The sequence below is a fragment of the Oculina patagonica genome, chromosome 4, assembly GCF_052425735.1.
Source record: "Oculina patagonica isolate OP01 chromosome 4, crgOcupat, whole genome shotgun sequence".
Taxonomy (NCBI): Eukaryota; Metazoa; Cnidaria; class Anthozoa; order Scleractinia; family Oculinidae; genus Oculina; species Oculina patagonica.
The window spans coordinates 10,210,202-10,234,795 of NC_135761.1; the positions used below are offsets into that span (position 1 = coordinate 10,210,202).

General features: G+C 38.1%; 1 protein-coding gene across 1 annotated transcript; it reads right to left on the reverse strand.

Annotated features, from left to right (window-relative positions):
* Window positions 1-290: 290 nt before the first annotated feature.
* On the reverse strand, window positions 291-24,499 carry LOC144649518 (uncharacterized). The gene is made up of 14 exons (XM_078509028.1): window positions 24,175-24,499; window positions 17,259-17,765; window positions 15,050-15,700; window positions 13,734-13,806; window positions 11,930-12,131; window positions 11,420-11,495; window positions 10,836-10,931; window positions 10,334-10,477; window positions 9,499-9,752; window positions 6,825-6,966; window positions 4,229-4,595; window positions 3,377-3,478; window positions 2,381-2,487; window positions 291-1,022 (listed from the first exon to the last, which is right to left on the reverse strand). Exons 1-14 carry the CDS (start codon window positions 24,331-24,333, stop codon window positions 981-983), a joined length of 2,922 nt encoding a protein of 973 aa, XP_078365154.1. The 5' UTR covers window positions 24,334-24,499; the 3' UTR covers window positions 291-980.
* Window positions 24,500-24,594: the final 95 nt, after the last annotated feature.

Here is a 24,594-nt window from a genome sequence, read left to right on the forward strand (position 1 = left end):
GGGTGGTCCGAGTATCTCGTATCCCATTAAATTTTGACCTAAATATCCCGTATATCATTAATTCCTGTAGTTTCGTTAACTTCGATATCCCACAATCCCCTATTTTTATTTTATTTTATTTTTTTTATTTTTTTTTATTGCTATTATACACATAATACAATTACATTCATACAATCCCCTATAATTTTTCCCTGAAATATCACGTATCCCTATAATTTTCCCCCCAAATATCCCGTATCCCTAAAACCCCTAATGGGGTCTCGAAGCTATTACTTAAAACAACCTTTTGCAAATAACGTTTTTATTTTAAAATTATACAAGAATTACAAATACAAAGCTACAAAAATACTGTACACTTTTACGGTTACCAGAATTATAATTATCATTGATTAGAAAATGACGATACAAAATTAAACCCACAATTATTGTGTATATACGCAACAAACTACTAGTATATCTACCGAGAGCCTTTATGTCTTTAATGGATAAACACAAGCAATACTTTTTATACTCATATTTTGTTATACTCATAACTGTTGTTGCCGTCGTTTTGGTGGTGGTAACAGATAGCTTTAGATCCTAAATCATTACCATTTACAGATTTCAAGAATAAAGGGTTCCTTTAAAAAATAAGGGTAAGGCAAATTTGTAAATTAAAAAAAAAACGATTTACTATTTATAAAAACACAGTTATGTGACTATATAGGGATCTGCAAGGTTACGTACGAGTGGTATTTTTGTATGATAATATTATAAACAAACCTAATAATGGCTTGAGTCATTGGGTGTAGAAGTATAGTATTCGGGTCTGGAATTTACATTATTATTATGTCCCCCTGAATGCTTTGCACTTAGACTATGAGACGTTCGAAACGTTTAGTGATATAATTAAAATGATGAGATACAGTACTCTTATATCATCTTCTTCAAGGAATGTCCATAATACAATCAGCTAAGGTGTTCTACAACGGTGGGGCATGTCAGTCAAATGTCATGGGTCTGATGCGAGAATAATTGCGAGTCTAGAAAAGTAAAGAGATATACAAATGAAAATCAGCTATCACTACAGTGAACAATGAACAAAGTGAACATAGAACATTCACAAATGAGACAACAAGAAGGGGGTGAATAGGTTAGCGGATTGCGAATCAGCTAACATATTTGGCCTGGATTCCGGACTCTATAGGTCAGGAAGTTCGGATCGTGGATACTTAACGAAGTTCGGATCACTGTGATCGTTCCTCGTCGGTATGTTGGCAGAATTGTCGCAAAAACAAGCAATGAAACGAAACTTCTTGAAAAATTGGCATATAAAAACGAGATCTGCTGCCCGCCTGCAGTGATACAGTGGAACCCCGATATAACGATATGCCAAGGGAGCAGTCAAATTATATCGTTATATCGAGGAATCGTTATATCGAAACTCCCGATAGAACAATATGTTCGTAAAATAACCGAAAATATCGTTATATCGAGGTAAACCTAACATACACTTTTTTTACTGGATAAAGAAACTTAAAATACAGTAACATTTTCGTATATTATCGTATAAAGCTGTTGTCAGAAACGTTAGAGATAACCCCTTCACTGTTATGTTATTGTATAAAATTCAGTGTTTTGCTTAAATTGTGACTGTGTATTTATAATATCGTTATATTGGGGAAGATTTTACGCTCGGTTCGCTAAATTATCATCGTTATATCGGGAATATCGTTATATCGAAGATGGTTATATCGGGGTTCTGTCCCATACATTTTACTGTAATTTATGCGAGGACATAGAATATTCATCGTTATATCGAGGATCGTTATATCGGAATTCCACTGTACTACACCACACAGCAGTATCAAGTAACGCAGATTCGGATTTCAACGAAAATAGTGGCGGATTGACGGATTTGGCCTAAAAATAGCACGGATCGGCGGATTTGCGTACCCCTATTCAACCCCCCCCCCCCCCCCGCCCTCAACACGCACAACTGCGATTTTTACAAGCAGAGAGAGTGAGTACTTTGTTAGACTACTGGCCAAATTTGGTGATTTGTCTTGTCTGTCCACGGACGTATAAGGACGACAAACTGTAGGCTCCGTCTCCTGCATTTTTAGTGTTATGGTCAGTAGAGGATGTTAAAGAACCAGCACAATTTTTAACGCAAAGAGTAGGGCACCGAGTTCCCGGTGTGGTACTCTGGCCTATTCACGTGTATCCATGGGTTGGGTGGTGGAACGGGATCATATACATGGACGGATAGCGGCTGCCAAACGCGCCTGATATGTCCGATCTCGCCCAGTAACTCAAAGTGTGAAGCGCATTGAGCTTTGTAAATGCGCTATACAAGAACCATCATCATTCATTCATCCATACACACAAAAATACCTACCCTGGGATTCATAACAGCGTGAATGTCTGATAGTTTCACCACTTTGCCATAGTTTGGAGGGCAGTGAAAATAATCTTTACCACCAAGGTGTCCTGAAGTGTTACCCACTGAGACGAAACAGGTGAAACAATTTTGTGTTAAAGAAATGGTGTGAACAAACTTTAACTAAGTAAGGTGGAAATTTAGTTTGCAAGGAGCGTTTGTAGTGCATTAGCGAGAGCAAAAGGTTTAAAAACATAGCGCTTCGTGGGCAAACAAAACACCACATAATCGTAGAGCGGATGCAATCTTTTTGAAAAAGAAAAACATCTCCGTTTTTATGTCTTCATATAGGCACACTATTTCGCTTCCGAGAAGATGTAAAAAGAACCTGAGCTACAGGCAAGTGATCAAGGAAACGAAATGCGAAAACACAGGAACAAAGTTTTGTTTTTTTCTTTTATAAAATTTCTACTGGATAAAAACGCAAAGGAAGGAGGCTGCGACAATATTGGCGTATGTAGTATTGGCGCAAAATTCGCGCAAACCCTTCTGTTGCGCACTGCTGTTACTGCTAACCATTATGTCATGTCTATCCTTTACTTACACCAGAAGATGGTTTTCCACGTTCTATAAAAAATAATACCCGCTAGAATTCCATCGCGCGTATACAGTGGCTATATTCTAAACTTTTCTAAAGAACAGCTTTTTCTGTGAGGAAGGTCGCCGCGAGAATCTGACCTATTTTATAATAATACTTATTACTCAGGGCTGCATGATGTCCGAAAAAATCCCAAGTGTGGTCAGACACGATGTCCGGACAATTTTTTGACGGTAAATCATTTTACGCAACAATGAATAAAATTAAACGTTTTGTTTTTAGTGATGTCCGACCATTTTGTCCGACCATGATGGTGTCTTAGTAGGACATATGTCTTTTCAAGTGAAAAAAAAAATATATTGCAAGCCCTGTATTACTGACAGTGTGATTTGGAAAAAAAAGAAAAAAAACCTTACCTGGCTGATCAAGTTTGAGTCCAACAAACATGCTCCCACCACCACCACCGCCAATTTTACCAACATATTTCACGAGTCCTGTGATGTTCATCTTTTCTTCTCCTGTAAAAAAATACATACACCTTATTCGATGGTTTACCATATAATACGCGCGGATATTTTGCGAGTTGCATAGTATAAAAATACGAAAATAACGAGCAATGAGCAAAATGTCCGCTCGTATTTCATGTTAAACCATCGAATAAGGGATTTATTATTCCACTTTTTTCCCCACTAAGTTTGGGTCCGTATTCCGTTAAGGTTTGTCCGTCCGTGTTTTTGCCTTGTTCTAGTGTAATAACGTGGCATATTTTGTGCATTCTTTTGCCTAAATATGGTAAAATGGCGCAATAGGGGAATAATAAATGACAATATTAATTCCGCTTTAACGAGTTCATAAGGTCACGTGCATTGTTGATCCATTTTTTTAAGATTCGTTGATTCTAATTATAATTGACAGCAGTTTATGACGCACTCGTTAGATGGGTTTTGAACCTCTGAGTTTCCGTGTCATTAAAAGGCGCAGTAGTGTCTATCAATATTTGACTATAAAACTTAAATTTTAATTTAAAGTCACCCATGTGACCCTTGTGGGTGCAAGCCTTCATGGTACATTGTTCAGAAAATATCCATACCCCCCACGGAAGGGATTTGCCCTACCACCCCACTGCACCCCTCTGGAAATTCCAATTTAGCTTCATACATTGCTTTACAATTTTGGGTCTTTGTGATCCCCCCCCTCCTCGATGGAATTTCCAATCCCTTCTGTGGGGGGAGTATGGATATTTTCTGGAATCACACATTAAAACTTACCAGTAATTTTGCTTTGTATCATAACCTTGTCTCCTTTGTGGACGGCACATGAGGCGAAGACCTCATCATCAGCGTCATAACCAGTAAAACTATTCTCCTCCATAAAAGAACCCATATCACCATGGTAACCCATGCCTAGCATGCCATCGTCACGTGTCCAAGCTGGTGAAGGGTGTGATCTAATACCATATGATGACACAGGGCGTCTGGGTCTTGGCCTGCCGGGTGAAGGGGTACTTGGAGGCCTTGGGGAAGTCTCCGGAGCTGAGGTATGTCCTGGGCTGCCATCAGCAGCATCGTCACTTTCTTTTGTGGTTATTTTGGGTGCTTGTTCTTCACCCGCAGGAGCGGGCCTCTGGTGTGTAACCTAGAGTTGATACACAATTTCAGCTAAAATCCTTGCTTTTAAGTTCTTTAAATTAATTAAGCCTTCACATAAAAATTGTTTTAACGTTATTCTATACTGAGATAAAGCACTTTTCTGGTATGCATACATTGTCCACCCCACCATAGACTTTTTTTAAAGAAAGATATATCGTGTGACCATTACCACTATTTGGAGCTACATGTAACCGCAAACAGGCTAAGTAGAACATTATACCAGAGCACTACCGTATTTACTCGAATAAGCGCCGCCCCCGAATAAGCACCGCCCTCGAATAAGCGCCACATTTGGGACAAAAAAGTTAATAAGTGCCGCCCCCGAATAAGCACCGCAGTACCGATGCGGTGCTCGTTCGAGGAATTCCATTTAACTTAAAACAGCAAGTGCCAACAAAACAACTCAAAAACAACCTTGGATATTTCTTTCCATCAAGAGCGATGTTTTGCAGTTCAAAGTGATTGTTTTACTGCTCGCCAATTAGTTTTCTATGCAACATTCTTGCAACACGCAGCTCTCTAAATGTTGTGAAGGCAACGAACTTTGCCAGGATAGCTAGCTCCACTTCTTTCTTCAGCAAGAGACGAATACTGACAATCAAAAGACGCTATTTTCAATTAATAATAATAATAATAATAATAATAATAATAATAATAATAATAACAATAACGAATATTTTAACAGGATTAACCCATCAGTACTTGAGAGTACTGTTGTCTTAGGGGTCCCGTAAGATTTTAAAAATTTAAAAAGCGGGTAAAAAAGTTTAAAAATGTCAAAACTACAGTAGTCAAAAACATATAAAAGCTTATGAATAATCAAAGTCTCTTCGAGATATCGACGTTTTTGCATGAAGTATGAGTCGAAGGTTTATCCTGTGCATTGTTCTTCGAACTTATCATTACAGTTTCTTTGTAGTTTAATTTAACAACTTCCTATCTTCGCGGAGGAAATGCAGCCATATAATTTTGTCAAAAATGGCTCGTTCGCGCCGGGTATTTATACACATATTCCTTAACATTACACAAATAAACAGTGCAAATTTCAGCGAGATCTGACAATTCTATACTTTAAAACTGCAAGGACCTTTCGAGGCAGTCGATTACGGCAGCGAAATTAGCAAATGAAACAGCAAAATATGCGTTCGACGCTTTGTTTTTGCGACGCAATATTTGAATTGTTATAGGTAGACCGCCGTTCAATGTGTTCAAGGCCGTATCGTTACGATTTCTCCATGAAAAAGCACGAAAAAAAATACGGAAATACTGTCGGAGAAAACATTGCGTAAACAAATCGTTACACTCAAGCTGCGTTTTGTCTAGGCTCGGCGAGGGTCGGATATCAAGACCCAGGATTAAACAAAAGCCACATATACAGTGAATGCTTTCGAATTATATTTAAAGATGAAATACGAAAGAATTTTGCTGTCTTTGACTGAAATTCCACTCGAACTGCGTAGATACGATCGCATGTTGTAAAGCCGATTCATGCAACATTGCTCTCAACGCGATGTAAGTGCTAGTGATTATTTATTCGTGTTTTAGTTACGCATTATCCATTGTTTGTGCGACGCTTTTTATAGATCGCCTTTCAGACACATGTGCGTTGAGATAAGAAAGCTGACATATCACTTTTAAAATTGTTATATAACGTTTGTAAATGTGACAAGTCACGTTTTTTCCACGAAATCGCAAGTGATCACCCACAGCGGAAAGTAATCCCTTGAGAAATTAAAACAGTCCCTTGAGAAATTAAAAAAGTCCCTTGAGAGTTTACAAATATGTGGTTCCAAATTTTGTCTACTAACCCCTATTCTACCATTTTAGCTTGTAAACAAGCAAAAACGTCGAAAAAATTACAAATATTACTGTTAAAGATAAGATTCTTGGTTGCGTCCACATTTTAAATAAGCGCTGCCCTCAAATAAGCACTGCCCTTGAATAAGCGCCGCACTTGAGGCGCGAAAAATTTAATTAGCGCGCGGCGCTTATTTAAGTAAATACGGTATTCAGGCTTACCAGAGAGCAAGTCTGCAGTCTGCATTTGTCGCATAGTGCTATAGCATCTTCTGAGTGCTTTCTAGAGGAGCCACTATATCAAGTTCACTCAAACACCCCAACGACTTTATTTAAAATGGGAATGAAAGTTAAAAGAGTTAAGTGCTAATTCCAAGAGCTCATGGCTGTCCTAAGAAGCATGTAAATGCGCATGTACCTTACGCCTGCTGTTAATATAACTCTGGTTCAAACGTGGTGCCCCCATCCTGTTCATAAGACGTCTGGATGACAGACTCATTCCACCACTTGGAAATTCATTGGCTGCTCTCCTTTTGGGCGGGGCACTTTTTGGTCGCCTTCTGCAAGAAAAGGTGTAACAAAAGTTTTAATCATGATTTTCATTAGGCTGATAATGATTTTTTTAGTATGCAATTTTCTTAGTTTAAGAGTTTTTTTTTTACTTTATTTACTGTACAAATAGTTTTGTCATTTCTCCTGAAAATGCCTAGAAATAAAGGTGGTGGTGGGGGGGGGGGGGGGGGATGTAGGGCATGACCAATAAAAGCCCCCAGGGCTTTACTACTAGGTTTTAGTTAGTTTCCTCTTTATGAGTCACATTTTTTAGAAAACGTTTATTTCATAGAAGGTTGCATAAGTAGTAAAGGGGGCGATACAGGGCATAACCAATCAAAGAGCCCCCCTTTACTACTTGGTTTTAGTTAGTTTCCTCTTTATCAGTCAAAGTGTTCAAATAGAAAACGTTTATTTCATAGAAGTTTGTATAAGTAGTAAATGGGGGCGATACAGGGCATAACCAATCAAAGAGGCCCTCAATGAGGCAACTTTTCAAAAGGAAAAAGTATATCTCATAGAAGCTTTAAGGTGGCTTAATACAGTTTTGAGAGGGCAAATCAGTCCAACCTTAAACTCTCTTGTACAATCTCCAGAAAAGTTTTGTCTTTCTCTTATCACTGTTTGTTACATCCTAAAACCATCTAATGCGATATTTGGAAAGTAAAAATGCTAATAAACAGCTTAAATGAACGGCCGAGTGCTTATGAGGAGACTGGCACTAGTATTTTCAACGGCGTTTTTCTCAAAAACTACCCGTATGACCCTACCTCAAAATTTCAGAAATAAGAAATTGGCTTTTATTTATCATTCATGCAAAATAATATAAAAATCTGTAAGACAGATTTTTCGCAAAATAGAAAAATGAGATATTTTGCCGATTTTTAAAATAGCTCAAAATCTGTCTTACAGATTTTTTCAAAATTTTGGCCGTGGACGTGGTTCACCCCTTAAATTTAATTGTGAAAGTTTCATAATAGGTTGTACGGTAGGTTTTCGAGAAAATCTGGATCAAAATCTGGCTTTTACGACCTCTGAGGCGAATCAAATTGCGCGTGCGAGCGCGCGCTAATATGACGCCATGCGTCGCGAGCGATAATGAAAGACAGAATTAGAACTTCTCTGTCGGTTGTTTATCCACACTTTTTGTCGTATTGTTTTCCGTCCCAGGTTTTGAGACCTATCTGAAAAGCAGGCCCGTAGGCTGGGGGTTCGGGGGGTTCGGACGAACCCCCCCACCGCCTGAAAAGGTCCGGTCTGAATGGTGTAGCATTAATGTACCGGTCTGAATGGTACAGCATTAAAGGTCCGGTCTGAATGGTACAGCATACATATGGCCTACGCGCATAATAAAATAAAAATAAAAACATACTGACGTTATTTGTATTGATTTTCAACAATATCGACTAATTTTCAAACGTTTCTCGTGTATTCCCCTCTTTTTCGGTTTTCAGACTGGAACCATTAGCAAAGTGTGACTCAAGTTATAACTGATGTTGATTTCACCGATTTGAATATGTCGCGGTCGTATAAATAAATTAAATATATCTGAAGCTAAGCTCTGAAGCCTAACGCAAACAATATAATTGACATCCAATTCCCCTGGACAGCGTGACATTGTGGAGGCCCATGGCATGATCACAGAAGTTGCTAGTTTCTACCGAAAACAAAGGGAAGATTGTGACAAAACCTTTTCAGCTGTTTACACTCAAAGTGTTGCAATGGCAGAAAAGGTGGGCACTGCTGCCGAAATGCCTCGAATTACGTCGAGACAACAGCATCGTTCCAATACCGAGGCTCAAAATCCTAAAATTTATTTCCAACGAAACGTGGCAATTCCTCTCCTCTCGAGCGATAATGAAAGACAGAATTAGAACTTCTCTGTCGGTTGTTTATCCGACAGAGAAGTTGCCGCGTCACTGCTTGGTCTCGTACCAAGTGTTCTCTGTTCAAAGAATGTTAATCTTGAAGCAGCTGTTAACAAGTACAATGATGATCTCCCCTCCCCTGAAATGTTTGAAATGGAGCTTATGCGATGGAGAGGTCGATACCTGGCGATGGAACCGGAATTAAGGCCAGCTTCACCTGCAGTGGCAATCAAAGATTGTGATGATGACCTCTTTCCAAACATCAGCATTCTTCTAAAAATTGCCTGCACCATACCAGTAACATCATGCGAATGTGAACGAAGTGCAAGCACGTTGCGACGACTGAATAACTACATGCGAGCGTCAATGGGAAAAGAAAGGTTGTCCAACCTTGCGCTTCTGCACATTCACTACGATACCCCCGTGGAGCTAGACACGGTAGTCAACTGTTACGCCCACCTTCACCCCCGTCGACTACAACTGGAAAATCTTCTTCAGTAACGGTATTTTTTTTAAATTAGTGGGACACTGGTAACTAATGGTCCGTTCTAAAAGAAAACGGACCTACCCGGGCAAAAACCAGCCTACGGGCCTGGAAAGTATTTTTTAGATGTCAAGAAAATCAATCATAAAATAAAATACTCAACAAAGAATGTCATGTATTACACTTACCCCAACACTTTGTCAGCTCTCTGTTTCCACCACTCGCGGTCATTGTGGTATGATGTCCATACATCCTCAAGCTGGTCTTTCAGATCATCAATTGAACTTACCAACTGTACAATTTCCATGAATTTCTCACCCAGTTCTTGGTCCTGTTCTTTTATACGTCCATTTAAATTTGTTATTTCAGAAGCTTTTTGTTCTAGCTGACTGTTCAGATGCTTCTTTTCTTTGTCCAAATTTTCAACATTCTGATCCATCTCCTGCAAGAAGTAAACAGATTCATAATAATTGCCTTGCACCTTATTTTAAAACAATTAAGAGTTTATGGATAACGTAATGTAACAGTCATAATCGTCATCATCATCCAGATGTTCCCACATGAAGACAGAAAAATGGATTGGGAAATGTTCATCGTCTTTGTCCTCCTCCTCCTCCTCGTCCTGGTCATGGTCATCGTTGTGGTCATCATCCTCATTGTCGTCGTCATCATCATCATCATCATCATCATCATCCTCATCATTAACATCATCATCTGGTCTCCAATAAATTTTATCACAATCATATTAATCAATAGTCCTGCGTTTTTAACATGAGCCCCTGGCTCGGGAGATTGGACAACCACTCCCAACGTCAACGACTTTAAATAAAATACCTATACCTATATTTACCAACATTACCACCACTGCCATCATTGTCATAGTGATTGTCATCATTGTCATCATCATCAATTGTTTTAAGATTTAGTAACAAAAACTGAACTTCCATTCAAAACTCTGATAATTAATACTTAGCAGCCATAAAACACATATAAGAAAAAAGTCTCACTGATAATTTAACTCACTTTTCTTTTGCTGTGTGATTCTTCAAGACTGGTCTGAGTTTCCTTTAGCTCAAGTTCTGTGTTTTTCAGTCTACATTCTAACCTATGTTTTTCCTCTTCCGTGAACTGTAGTTTTTTCTGTACGTGTGACATGACATCTAATTCCTGTTGAGAATAGAAAATGAACTTATAACCACGATTATAAATTTACACAACAGACCTCTTTTACTTTCTTTGCAAATTTGTTACGTGCACACTAATCAATTAATCAATCACTAAATATTTTTTTTTTCTCGGAGCTGACGGGGGCTGACTAGGCCCCTAGCAAACATATGCTAATGTGCCGAGAACACACTGTATGCACACTGTATTTTCCTAAATGATTTTTGTATTAGATGGTGCATAACAAAGAGGCAAATCCATGCAAATCTCCATCTATTTTCTAGAAGTGACAATTTTCATTTTTAACAGTGGCTGATGTTTTTTATGCATGATCACAATGAATCACTTAATTATTTCTTACCTTTTCCAACTTTACTTTCTGTTCTTTCTCAGCCTCCAAACTTTCCTTTATGCTTTTCATATTGTTTTCTTTTTCATCAATAACATTCCTGGCAATCTAGAAAAAGTCACCGCCATAATCAAACAATGCTCCAGTCTTTTTAAAGAAAAGCATCCCTATACCCTTTTTTAAAAGAAACCTTGGGTAACTCCCCCCTGAGATATACAAACACCATAATTATATCATATTTATTAAAATAATCACAAGAAGGGCACCTAGAAGTAATATATCACAATTTGAAAATTAAAGTCTGGTTTTCACTAGCGACGTAAGCACAAGCACAATCATGCAAAAAGGACAAATTTTGACCCTCAGCGCACAGGCATCAAAGTGCAATGTGCTTTTATTAACTTGCGTCAAAGCCATTTTCACGGTGAAATAAGAGCTGATATCCTTGCGCTTGTGCTTACGTTCCTAGTGAAAACCAAGCTTCAGACATTTAGAATTGATCCCATGGCAAGCATTTCCAAAATTACACTTACACTGCCATGGATCAGTATGGACTTACATTAAATATGATTTGCTTTTTTAGTAGTAAAACAAACCTGGAGGGTATCCTTCACTTCTGTTAGTTCCATGTTTAGCATCTGAATCTTCCTTCCTCTCTCCTGAGCTCTTGCTCTGATAAAACCATGGATCAACAAATTATAGTTATTAAGAATTTACTGTTTTTCTTGCATGCTCAGCTACCAATAAAAGTCTGTTTTCAATCCACTAGTGGATAATCAGGACTGGAGCTTATTTTGTAGCAGTATTTCTACTCCCACCTGAATAGGATGCTAGTCCATTGCAGGGTTACCCCAGCAGTACTAACAGTAAAATTGCTGATACCAATTTATTTCCTAAGAACACAACGCAGTGCCCTGACCAGGGCTCAAACCTGGACAGCTCGATCCAGAGTCTGGCAATTGCTAACCATTAAGCCACTGCGTCTCCCTTATCCCATCAGCTACCAAAGGCTGGTTATTAATTTTGCACAGAAACCTATGAGTATTGAAGTCTCTAGAATGACTGTAAGTTAATTTTATCAGTTGCTCATGTGGTCCGTCACTCACTGTGCCATTTTCAAGTCATGTCGTTCCTCATCCAAGTCCTTTCTGACTTGTTCTGTTTCCTCTCGCTGTAAAGCAATTGCCTCTTTACTTTTCCTGAGGTGATCTTTGAGTTCTTCTCTGTCAGCTTTGTACTCCAGAGCTCTTGTTAGTTTCTCTTTATTCTTTGAAAGGTCACCTTTCAGTTTAGCAATCTCCTTTTCATCTAGAACAAGGAAACAATAATTCACTTTTAACTTTGCACTACCTTACAGATCATCTCAGCTATTGATACATCATGATGTACAGTGTAGTAATATTGATAAAACTGTAATTTAACCCTTTAAGACCCAATCGTACATATCTGTACGAAAAACACCAGCAGTGATTAAAAAATCTCTAGCCTTCACATATCTGGACACATGATAATAATGATTGCTTTTTATGGCAAAGTGATAACTTTCATAACTTTTAAAGCCAACTAACTGACTACAAGTCTTGATTTCCGTTGCATATGGTTGTTTGTTCAGCAGCGAATCCGAAAATGCCCGATTTCTACCTAACAGGACAACAGCAAAAAACACACATCTTTGCCTCCATTTTTTTTAATGAAAAAATAATTCTGACTTCAAAAATATACATTTGCAGCAAACGTCAACCCTATTCCTTTCCGTTCACCAAGGAAATTTCCCATCAATCATTCAGCAGACTCGGCAATTACTATTCAATTAGAGCTATGCTTGCAAACCTGTAATTTCCTCATTGGTGACCGATAGGGATGCCTGGGAAAAACAGTCATGGCGGCGGCATGAAAGGCTACCTACCTCTATTCCATATATTTTTTATAAGTGTCAAGCCACCCAATCCTGCCGGCAAAATGTTGCACCAATTGCATTCTTTTGAAGTCAGAACTCGTCCAAATTGCCTTGGCAGGTCTCGGAATCCACCCACAGAACGGCCAGAGAGACAACTTTACTCATGAACCGCCATCTTTCGATTCGAATATTTTTGGCGTTCCAATCAAGACAAAATCATCTCTCACCTCTGGTTTCTTTCAGATGCTGGCCTCTACCCACCATTCTAGCTTAATGATGCCAGCCTGGGGGCTTCTGCAGTGAAAAATGACTCGAAAAATCACTTATAAAAACAAAACATGCCAAATCCAAGCCCAACAACTCGCCAACGAAGGAAGCAACTGTCGACTACTGACGTCACAATAAAAATTTGAGCCCTCGGTGTTTCGAAACAGCACACAATTTTACTTGAACTTCTTATATGCAATCACGAAGTTCTACAGAATGTCTAAGCCAAGAAAAAACCTTTAGAAAGTCAAAGAAACTTGGGAATTAAAGGGTTAATGGTTTGTTTATGTGACTAATCGTATCTATAACAAAATTCTCGATTTTGATTGGTTCTTCGCGCGCCTATTTGTCGCGTAATTGGCGCGAGATCATGTGGGTGTCCAATTACAGGTATCCAATTTGAGCAACTTCAAATTGGATACCTGTAATTGGACACCTACGCCATTCGCGCGTCAATCACACGCATATAAATGGGTTCTTTCTTGCTGTTTTCCCACTGTTTTCTACAACCAGTTGAATTTACCATTGACTTATTTACACTAAAAAAGATTCTCAAAGACTTCCTAACCTCGAATTTTGTTATTGATACGATTAATTAGTAATTGGACCTCGTGTTGTACAATTCAGAGAGTAATCGTGCTCGTAATTTCAAATCGTCCTCGCGCTGTGCGCTCGGCCGATTTTGAAATTACTCGCCCGATTACTCCCTGAATTGTACTCCACTCAGTCCAATTACTATTTCTTACTTTCTTTAATCTTATCAGTAGCTTCTTCATAGTCTGTCTTGTATTTTTCCAGAGTATTCTCTCTGACACTGTACTGTGGGGAAAAAATAAGCAATCATAAGAGTAGACATTTACATATTGTCACACTTGCCATATCTTCATACTGGTTTGGTAAATAAATATTAAGTACTGGTATAACAACTGGTATACCTGCCAACTTTTTCTGGGTTAAAGGCGTGAGATTTTTATCCTAAGAGTGCTAGGATTTCCGGAGATGACACGACCATTTCCGAAGATTCCCCAAGATGTCCCAAGTATTCTGAAGACGTTCTGAACATATCCCGAACACAGTCCCAAGACTTGTTTTGCTAAACACGAAAACATTCTCAAAGCTTTTCTTATCAAAACTCTGAGATTTTGTGGAAAGTATCGTCATAAACTCAGTTTACATGGAGTTTCGTTTCTCAAATTGGTTTGAGTTCACATATTTTTGGAAAGTGTGCCATTTATGGTTGTAATAACTGACATTTTTCGACTAGGCGTGAGAAATTGGTTCGTAAGCGTGAGTTGGCGTGAGATCGAAGTTTTCAACTCGCAGGCGTGAGACTCACGCCTAAGGCGTGAGAGTTGGCAGGTATAAACTGGTACATTTTGAATTCACTTTTGCAATTATGATAGAAATATTGCAAGTATAAGGTCCTAGGTCCACCAGTGTAGCCACTGTTGTTGTTGGTTGCTTGCTTGAACAGCACTGGAAAAATCATCTCAGTTAAATGTAAGTTTTGCAGCAATAACATTAACTTACGACTTTCGACTACCACTTTAAGGAAATAGAAAACATTTTGTTTAACCAAACTTTTATTGCATGGATTTGCCCTTCTACCAACCATTTAATTGACGCTCTTATTTAATTGTGACACTAATGTAATTACCAAATTATTATACGTGTATGTGAAAAAGCAACAGTTGGAATTCACCGACAACAGTAGGTGGGTCAGTAGAACAAATTGGGTGGGGCAGCAATAAGGAAATTTGGGCGCATTCCACAGTTTGGTGATCTTCATTTTATGAATGCATGACGAAAGTGTCAAGGAATGAGAAATCAATCTTGTTCACACATGTGAGACTGTTCACAGTCTTGTCAGTATTTTTTTTTGTATTTTTCAGTCGGCTGTGAACAGTCTAACACATGTATGTCTGGGTCCCAAGAAAAAGGAATTCCTTTGGTTTCAGCCTCTAAAGCAAAACTTTCAAGGTAATTTCTGTCCAGGAATCTCCCTTCTGGGAATAAAATATACTGTGTACCACCTTACAAGCATATATATTGAAATATTTACCACTTTGTCAACAGCTTCTAAAGCTTTAACAGCCTCCTCATAATCAGCCTTGATCTTTTTCTTTTCTTCGTTCACCTTGATCACCTTCTCCTCCAGTTCACGGATTCTATCCTGAAGTTTTCTCTGGGCTTCTTGCGTAACTCTCTGTTCGATTTCTGAACCTTTCTTTTCTAGCTGTTTGTTCTTCTCCTGCAGAGTGGTAATCTCACTCCTAAGCTTTCCAACTGCTTTGTCCTGGTGAGCAGTGTGGGTTTCAGCATTGCTCAGCTTGGCCTGGAGTTTGGAATTTTCTTGCATTGCCTTTCGTTCTTTTTCCTGTGCTTTGATGACTTCTTCTCTACTGCTGGTCAATTCTTCCTCCAGTCGATCCTTATCTCTGTTTTCAGACTCTAGTTCTTTTATTTTGTTCTCATAATCTTTAGCCGCCTCTCTTGATGATGACGCTACTTCTTCCTTTTCTTTCTTTGTGTCCTCCATGCTTTTTGTTAATGTTGCGACATGGCCTTGAAGTTGACTTATTTCTTGTCGTAACTGTGTAATGAGTTCATCTTTTTCTTTGACTACAGCAGCACTGCTATCCACATCACTTGATTGCTTTGTAAGTTGCTCACTGAGTTCTTCCTTTTCTCTCCTTAGTTGATCTGTAAGTTTCTGAAAAACAAGAAAAATCCACTTAATAGGTAATTGAAAAACCCCAATAAACTCTGATCAAAACTTAAAATAAATTTTTGGCAACTTCAACCATAATTATGCAGGATCAACTGCCAGCATTACAATTTATAAGTGGGGAAAAATACAATAAGTGGAATGCATATGGTAACTTGGATAAAGTGTACGTCATGTAAAGGAAGTGATCTAGAAGTCATTAGAGACATTAAATTACTAGAAGTTTTGTTTCAAGATACATGTAACATATATGTAAAGAGCTCAAAACTATCATAAATGAAGCTCTCGATAAATGTTAATGATGTCCATTTTAACAAAATGAAATTTTCAATCTAAAAGTGACATACATATAAATATAACCCACTTTTGCTCATCTTTGCAAATTGACATTAAAAAGTACATGTAGGTATACGTAATACCACTGTGAACTACTTAAGATCAACTTTAGGACAAAATGTACCCGTAGCTGAAAAGGAAAGTTGACAAACAACTGAAATTAATACCAGAAGTCATAATTTTTAGACAGTCACCTGCTGCAATTAACCGATATTAATTACTAAAATTGATTTAAGTGAAAATTCTTCTTTATGTTACTAATACGTTGTCCACTTTAAAACTCCAAATTCTCATCACTTTATGTTAAGAGAGAATTTTATGGTAACCTGTGAGGTGAATTTTTTTATTTTAACTTTAGGGTTAAAAAGGTGAATGAAATACAAGTACCTGCACTATTTTAAATTTACTTGTAAGTGCTGCATGCATTATTGATGACTCTCAAAAATTAAAATGCAAAGATTTCCTGCACAACATTCAAATTTCAATATCAAACCAACTAAAAAGAAAACAGTTTGTCTAATACACCCACTAACAAGGAGGTCTACATTTAATAACCCTTAAGGTTTCCAAGAGGGATCCTGGCCAGCTTTGTTAAAAATTTAAATTTACTCTAAATATTGAAAGCAATAGGAATGTTCCAGAATGTTTTGGTTCACTTAAAGGGACTGTGTCACAGATTTTAACCAAATTTAGGCATCGGAAATGACCATCAACTTCGGTGAAATTATAAAAATAACCTCTTAAAACAGTAAAAGAACATTTCAATAACACAGCAAATACAAAAGAAGGAACGGATGGCCAAAAGTTGGGCTGAACAGTTTTTAGAGTTTGTCTTGTTTGCTTGTAACTTTAAACTACGATGCCCCGGAGGCACATTTGGTTGCAATGAAGCTATATGGTTTTGTCATTTGGATCCAATGGTCAGGAGTAATTTCCTTGCAAACAATGAGTTTCATTCCAAGTATTTGGCAAAACTTAAAAATATAAACTTAACTCAGCCGTGACACAGTCCCTTTAAATTTGTTCTGTTCCTCATTTCCCTTAGCTTTGTTTGGTGGGGGGGGGGGGGGGGCATGAGACATCAAGGGAGGTGAGGTGAGGTGTTTTACTTTTTCTACTTATTCGCCTGGTATAAAAAAAACTAGTTAAAAATTAACTGAGATCAAAAATTAATTAATTGCAAGACATATATGTAGCCTTCTCTTACCTCTATTTTACTCTTCTCCTCTTCAAGATTTTCCTCTAAAGAGGATTTTTCCCTTGATAGATTGTCAATAGTTTGTTTCATTGTTTGATTCTCACTTTTGAGCTCATTTACTTTATCTTTGAGTTCCTCTTTATCTTCATCATCTTCCTCTCCACTTCCTGCTTTCTTCTTTTTTCTCAATTTCTTTTTCTTTCTCTCTTCTCTGGCTGCTGAATCCTCTTCAGAGCTGAAGTTGCTTTGTGTACTTGTGGTTATAACTTCTATTTTAGGAACATCAGTGTTTGCTCCCTTATGTTCTTCAACAGTAGACTGACTTTCATTTTCAACAGAAAAGCCGTGACTGTCCTGTAGCCCTGTGAAGTGTACTGGCTGGTTGCGCATGGATGCAGCATCAACTTGATCAAAACCATCATCATTCTCAACCTTTTCTTGTTCTCCTGATCCAGTGGGCTCATTCGTTGATTTACTTTCGTCCTTATCTCCTTGTTCTTCTCCTTTGTTTAAAACCTGACAAGAGATAAGATAATTGTAAAACAAGACAGCACAGTACCAGTATTAGGCATTAAAGAGGAGCCTAAAGCGGTAAAATGGGATCTGGGATTTGGGCAAATTTTCATTGGGCAAATGAGATTTGCTTCACTGGGACTGGGATTTTGTTACTGGGATTGAAAATCACCGACAGAAAAACAATAGAGCTGAGACTGAGATTAAAAAAATTCGGGAAAACAATAGGCTGGGAAATGGGATTTGGGTAAAATTAGGGCTGGGAAAATGGGATTTATCCCCCCCCGTCCCCCCCCCTTTTTAGGACCCCATAAAAGTAAGTCATCAACCTTATTGTTTCCCTTAGATACAAAGAAAAGCTATGCATCTGAGGCCAGACCAACTGCCAGACTACCTCCCCTTGATCAACCCAGAGGGTATAAGTTAATCAACGTGTGTCAGATAAACTACCTTTACCTTAGCTAGTTGATAAATTATCAGTCCGAGAGTAAAGTTTTTATGAGTCTAATGAGTCAATGAGTCATGAGTCAATGAGTCAAATCTTAAATTAGAGTTATAAATTTGAAAACAGTGCTACCCTTACTAACAAATTAAAGCTAACCGCAAGTAAACCAGAGTGGAACTAACCGCAAGCAAACCAGAGTAGAACTAACCGCAAGCAAACCAGAGTAGAACTAACCGCAAGCAAACCAGAGTGGAATTAACCGCAAGCAAACCAGAGTAGAACTAACCGTAAGCAAACCAGAGTAGAACTAACCGCGGAGTCTCGAATTAGCATATTAATCTTGCTTTCCGCTTTGCGCTTAAAGTTACGATCATTCTGCACGCCCATTACTCTTAAGTTCTGTTTTAATTACTGTAGTAATTATGTTAGTCCTGCGTAAGGTTCAGGTATACGTGTTAATTATCAATGGCTATTGTCCACTTTATTATTTGTTCCTGTTTTTTTCGTACAAGTTGTTTATATTGTTCATAATAGGTGTATTATTAGTGTCTCTATTTAATGGCTGCTATGTTTTGATTGAGTGGATTCTAAAGCAGGGTAATTGTTTTCACCATCACACTTCTTAAATATATGTTCTTTGAACGTTAGAGGTTTATCAGGGGAAGCCAAACGTCGAGAAACTTTCAAATGGCTAAGAGAGAAATATTTCCAAGTTTTCTTTTTGCAAGAAGTGCACTGCACAAATGAAAAACGAGACCTGTGGCAAAACGAATGGGGCTATAAAGCACTCTTCGGGTGCGACAGTAGTCGAAAAGCCGGTGTGGCTATTCTATTTAAAAACAATTTCGATTTCATATTAAACAAGGAATATATTGATCCAGGAGGCCGCTTCATTATCCTAGATATTAAAGCCGCCAACCTGAGTTTCACGTTAGTTAATCTGTACGCTCCAAACAAGGATGACCCTAGTTTCTTTCAAAATATTACAAATCGAATGCGTGATTTTGATTGCGGCAATATTGTCATAGGCGGAGACTTTAATTTGGTGTTAAATGTAGAGTTAGACAAACAAGGAGGCAACGCTAACACCTATCATAAAAAGGCTTTGGCTGAAATAAGAAAAGTTCAAATAAATCTCGACGTAGGCGATATCTGGCGGGACCGAAATCCGCTCACGACGCGATACACCTGGAGAAGACGCAACCCCGAAATATCTTGCCGTCTTGATTTTTTCCTGATCAGCTGCGGGCTATATGGCAAAGTAACGAATTCTGACATTACTCCTGGATACAAAACTGACCATTCTATGATTACCCTGAGCCTAGGTGTCACTGAAAATCCCAGAGGTCCCGGCTTATGGAAACTGAACACCTCCTTTTTAGGAGATGTAGATTTTACACACCGGGTTAAAACAGTTATCTCCCAGACATGTGAAGATTACAAAGATGACAACAATGTCGATGATGCTTTGTTATGGGAGATGATTAAACTTAAGGTAAGAGAAGCTTCAATTTTTTATGGAAAGGAGAAAGCTATTTCCAGACGTAAGGAGGAGGACGATCTGCATGCGAAGGTGGCATACTTGGAGAAAAAAGTTGAAGAACCCATTCCCCCTCAACTGAAAGAAGAACTTAGTCAACAATTAAGTGAGGCAAAAGAAAGCCTAGAAAAAATCTATGAATATAAAACTAAGGGATCCATCTTGCGGTCTAAAACTCGGTGGTACAACGAAGGCGAGAAAAACTCAAGCTACTTCTTTAACTTAGAAAAGCGACATTTTAAACGTAAGGTTCTATGCCAACTTCGCCAAGCTGACAACACAACTTTAACCTCCGATCACGACATCCTTCAAGAATGCGTGAATTTCTATAGTGATTTATATAGTAGTAGAACAATACAAAACAACAAGGAGGACTTGGATTTCTTCCCAAGAGATAATAGTGTGAGACTTGATGAAGACTGCAAAGACTCCTGCGAAGGCCTTCTAAGTGCCAATGAATGCTTGAGTGCCCTTAAGACAATGGAATCAAATAAATCCCCAGGCTCAGACGGTTTCCCAGCAGAGTTTTATAAATTCTTTTGGAATGACATCTCTACTCTTTTTGTGAATGCAATCAACTGGTCCTTCCAAAAGGGGCTATTATCCGTCACCCAGAGGCAAGGTATAGTTTCTCTTTTACCGAAGAAAGACAAAAACCCCATTCTCCTAAAAAATTGGAGGCCAATCACTCTTCTGAATTGTGACTATAAAATTGCAGCTAAGGCGATTGGAAATCGAATTAAACGTGTACTTCCAAAAATTATTGACAATGACCAGAGCGGCTTCCTAAAAGGACGCTCCATCGCCGAAAATATTTTACTAATTGATGGAATAATAAACTTTGCGGATAATACGAATAAACCCGGTCTCCTGATGTTTGTAGACTTCGAAAAGGCGTTTGATTCGATCGAGTGGTCTTTTATAGAACGAGCTCTCATACACTTCGGTTTCGGGCCCTCGCTGGTGAACTGGTTCAGGCTTTTCTACAAAGATGTCTCCAGCGCCATCCAAAACAACGGTTGGGTCTCAGAGCATTTCATCTTAGGTAGAGGGGTCAGGCAAGGCTGCCCGATGTCCCCATACTTGTTCATAATAGCAGCTGAGATACTAGCCAATTTTATAAGAAGGGATAAAGACATAAAGGGGTTTGAAACGAATGAAGTAGAACACAAACTAAGCCAATATGCCGACGATACAACCTTAATACTCGACGGTTCTGAGGGCTCATTTCTTCGTGCAGTTGCAGTCTTGGACGGATTTCACATAATCTCTGGGCTCAAGGTGAATTACGAGAAAACAAAAGTGCTATGGGTGGGTTCAGCAAAAGAAAGAGAACCAATAAAATGTGACAAATCGGAAATTTCCTGGGTGAAAGGAAAAGTATTTGCACTTGGAATTTGGTTTGCAACAGACAGGAAGACAATGCTCCGCTGCAATTACGAGGTAAGGATCAAAAAGATAGAAAGTGTAATTGAATCATGGCAGTTTAGGAGGCTCAGTTTAATCGGAAAAATTACCATCATTAAAAGTCTCCTGGTTTCCCAACTGGTCTATATTTTAACGCCGCTAACCACCTCCGTAGAAGCATTACAAAAAGTCAATAAAATGTTTTTCGATTTTCTCTGGGATGGTAAAGGAGATAAGGTTAAAAGGATATTTATAACCAAAGATTACAAGGAGGGCGGCCTAAAAATGATTGATATAAACAAGTTCAATCAATCTCTCAAAGTCTCCTGGATCCAAAAATACCTGGATCCGACAAATGATGGGAAATGGAAATTTGTTTTCGAGGACAGTCTTAAAAAGCATGGAGGAAAGGATATTTTCACCTGCAATCTTCACAAAGACGACATCCCCACGTTAGGGGTCTGTAACCCCTTCGTCCAAGAGGTACTGGAAGCCTGGGCAGAGTTACATTTTACGGATGTCACTGACATCACTGATGTAAATGTTGGTGACCAGATCATCTGGTACAATTCTCTTATTCGAATAAACGACCGACCCGTTTTCCATAAACATTGGTTCAACCACGGAATTTGCAAAATTTCCCACTTATTGGACGAGAATGGCACCCTGCTTAGGTACGACGAGCTGAGGATTAAGTTCCCCGAGCTAAAATGGTTTGAATCATTTGCCGTTCTTTCAGCCATAAGGTCATTTATAAGGAAGCTACATAATCCTCAGACGCCAGACAATAACATTATGAAAGGAGTATCTTTAGCTGATCTTACCTCTAAGAGTAAGATCAATCATTTTGTGTATACCTCTCTTTTAAAGAGAGAAAAAATCCCACCCATTGGAAGCCAAGTAAAATGGCTGAGAGACCTTCATGTTCAGAACGACTGTGAGGTAGACTGGAAAGTAGCATACACAATTGCTTTTAATTGTACGGCGTCCACCAAATTAAGAACCTTCCATTTTAAATTCTTACATAGGAGGATTGCCACGAATGATTTTCTGCAGAGAATCAATCTTATACCTTCAAATAAATGTTGCTTCTGTGCAAAACAAACAGAGACTATCATCCATCTTTTCTTGAACTGTCCCATAACGCAATGTTTTTGGGAAGATATTAAACAATTTCTCTTTCAAAAGGGCTTTGGGACTGAGTTTGTTCTCACAGATCTCCATTTGATGGGGCTGTTAAGAATCCCGACTAACACAGCCGTTGATCTTGTGCTTCTAATTGCGAGATATCATCTTTACTCCCGGAAATTAGGCGGAGCGCCTCCTTGTTTGTCTGTTTTCTTGAGTAAGTTGAATTCCATTATTCAAATTGAAAAACAAATAGCTTTGCATAGTAATCGTTTGACCGCCTTCACAAACAAGTGGAAGATGTTTCTCTGTTAATCTCCTCTACACATTTTTCCCTATAAATTATCTCCATGTTTTATCCGTTTGAATTATCCACCAATCTAGTTTCTGTAAACCAAGTGTTGGTTTAGTTTTTTTTCAAATGTGAAATTTATTTATAGATCCGTCTAGCCATTATGTAGTTTTTTTTTTTTGAAAAATTTAATCTAGTCGACTGTTTCCTTTACTAAGTAGTTGCTGTAGCGTCATTGTTATTTGTATACATGCATAGTTTTTCTGCTGTTTTTTTTTTTTTTTTTTTTTCCTTTTTGCACTGTAATTGTGGCATGAGGCATTGTTAGTATCACTGAAAGCATAGCAAAAAACAAAAGAAAAAGAAAAGAAAAAAAAAGAGAGAAATATATATGTAGATTTAAATAAGTAATAAGCAAATACAGTATTGTAAATTAGATAGTATTGTAAGTTTTGTAATGTTAATATGGTAGGTAACACCAGTATTTTATTAGGATATAAGGTATTGTCAGTATTGTTAACAATGTTTTCTTGTACTGTTAGTAACTGTAAGTAATGTAGTTAATGTTAGTATTGTAAGTAATGTTAGTTTTGTTTAAGTAATTTGTGGTATTGTAAGTATTGTTAGTATTGTAAGAACATTTGTTGTTCTCAATAAAAAAAAAAAAAAAAAAAAAAAAAAAAAAGAACTAACCGCAAGCAAACCAGAGTGGAATTAACCGCAAGCAAACCGGATTGGAACTAACCGCAAGCAAACCAGAGTAGAACTAACCGCAAGCAAACCAGAGTAGAACTAACCATAAGCAATGTGAAGTGCTTGTAAGCTTACTTGTATAAAGGTAAACAATGGTTCAATAGATAATATCCTACTTTGTGTAAAAATCAGCTTGACTCATTGACTCATGACTAGTGATAATTAACAATTAGGACTTTGTTTCTCAGGCTAATTATATCAGCAAGTGATATAGTCTTTCAATTTTTTCCAACAAAAAATTTATTTGTTGATGGGACTCAACGGTAAAACGAGTCATCTCTCCTCAAATTGCATTATTTAATCCACACTGACCATAACATAACAGGCCTTTACCCAATAAACCGCAAAGTACTTTTGGGACTTAACTTTGTTAAAGTGCAGAATGTGTTCAAGGTGATTTTGTAATTAGATAACACTATTTATACTAGTGCTTCTAAACACAAAACAATTCACCCAAGACCTATAAAGCTTAATTACTTCAGATAGCTTCATATGGATGAGAGTTTATAACAGCATGCACACAAAATAAAACGGCAGATGGTTTCAATCTTTCCTACAAGTTATGATTAACTTCTCTGAACAGTAAAAAATTTAATGACTTAGTAGTTAGTTATTAACAGCTTACATGGGTTAAGCAATTTTCTAACTAGTTATTTCTGAAAACTAAAGAGCATTTATTAGCCGTTCAGCAAACAAAACTTGTTTGCCAAGCACTCGGATTCCGATGGCTGCTACAACAGAACTTCTGTTGATGTGATAACTTTAGAAACTCGATCTCTATTGGTCTGTTCTTTGAACTACAAATACCACAAAATGAAAATAATCTTATAAAAGTCAAGAAAGTTACCTCGTTATTATTGTTTGTGTGAACTTCTTCCATAGCTGCTTTGAAAGCTTTCTCCACCAAATTTCCGCCAAAAAGCAACAAGTTTACAGAGATTCCACTATCAGTGTCCTGCGAGACATTCGATTCCTGCGTTAACGATTGCCCGGGCGAGCTTGCCATAGCGAAAGAAAAGCTTATCTACGACAGCGGGCATCTTCTTTACAAAGTTGTACCCACAAATAATCGCTGAATTATCTTTTCTATTCAGTAACTATAGCACCGAAGTCACGGAATGCTGCCTTCACGGCTTTCTGCTGTTGTGAATCCTTACGGTCGCTTAGTAACCGTTCTTCGTACGTCCTGGCGCCAACTCTCGAACGCGAACGAATATCGAATTTCGACGCCACGCCGAAACCTCGCAGATATATATTACTGCTTTTA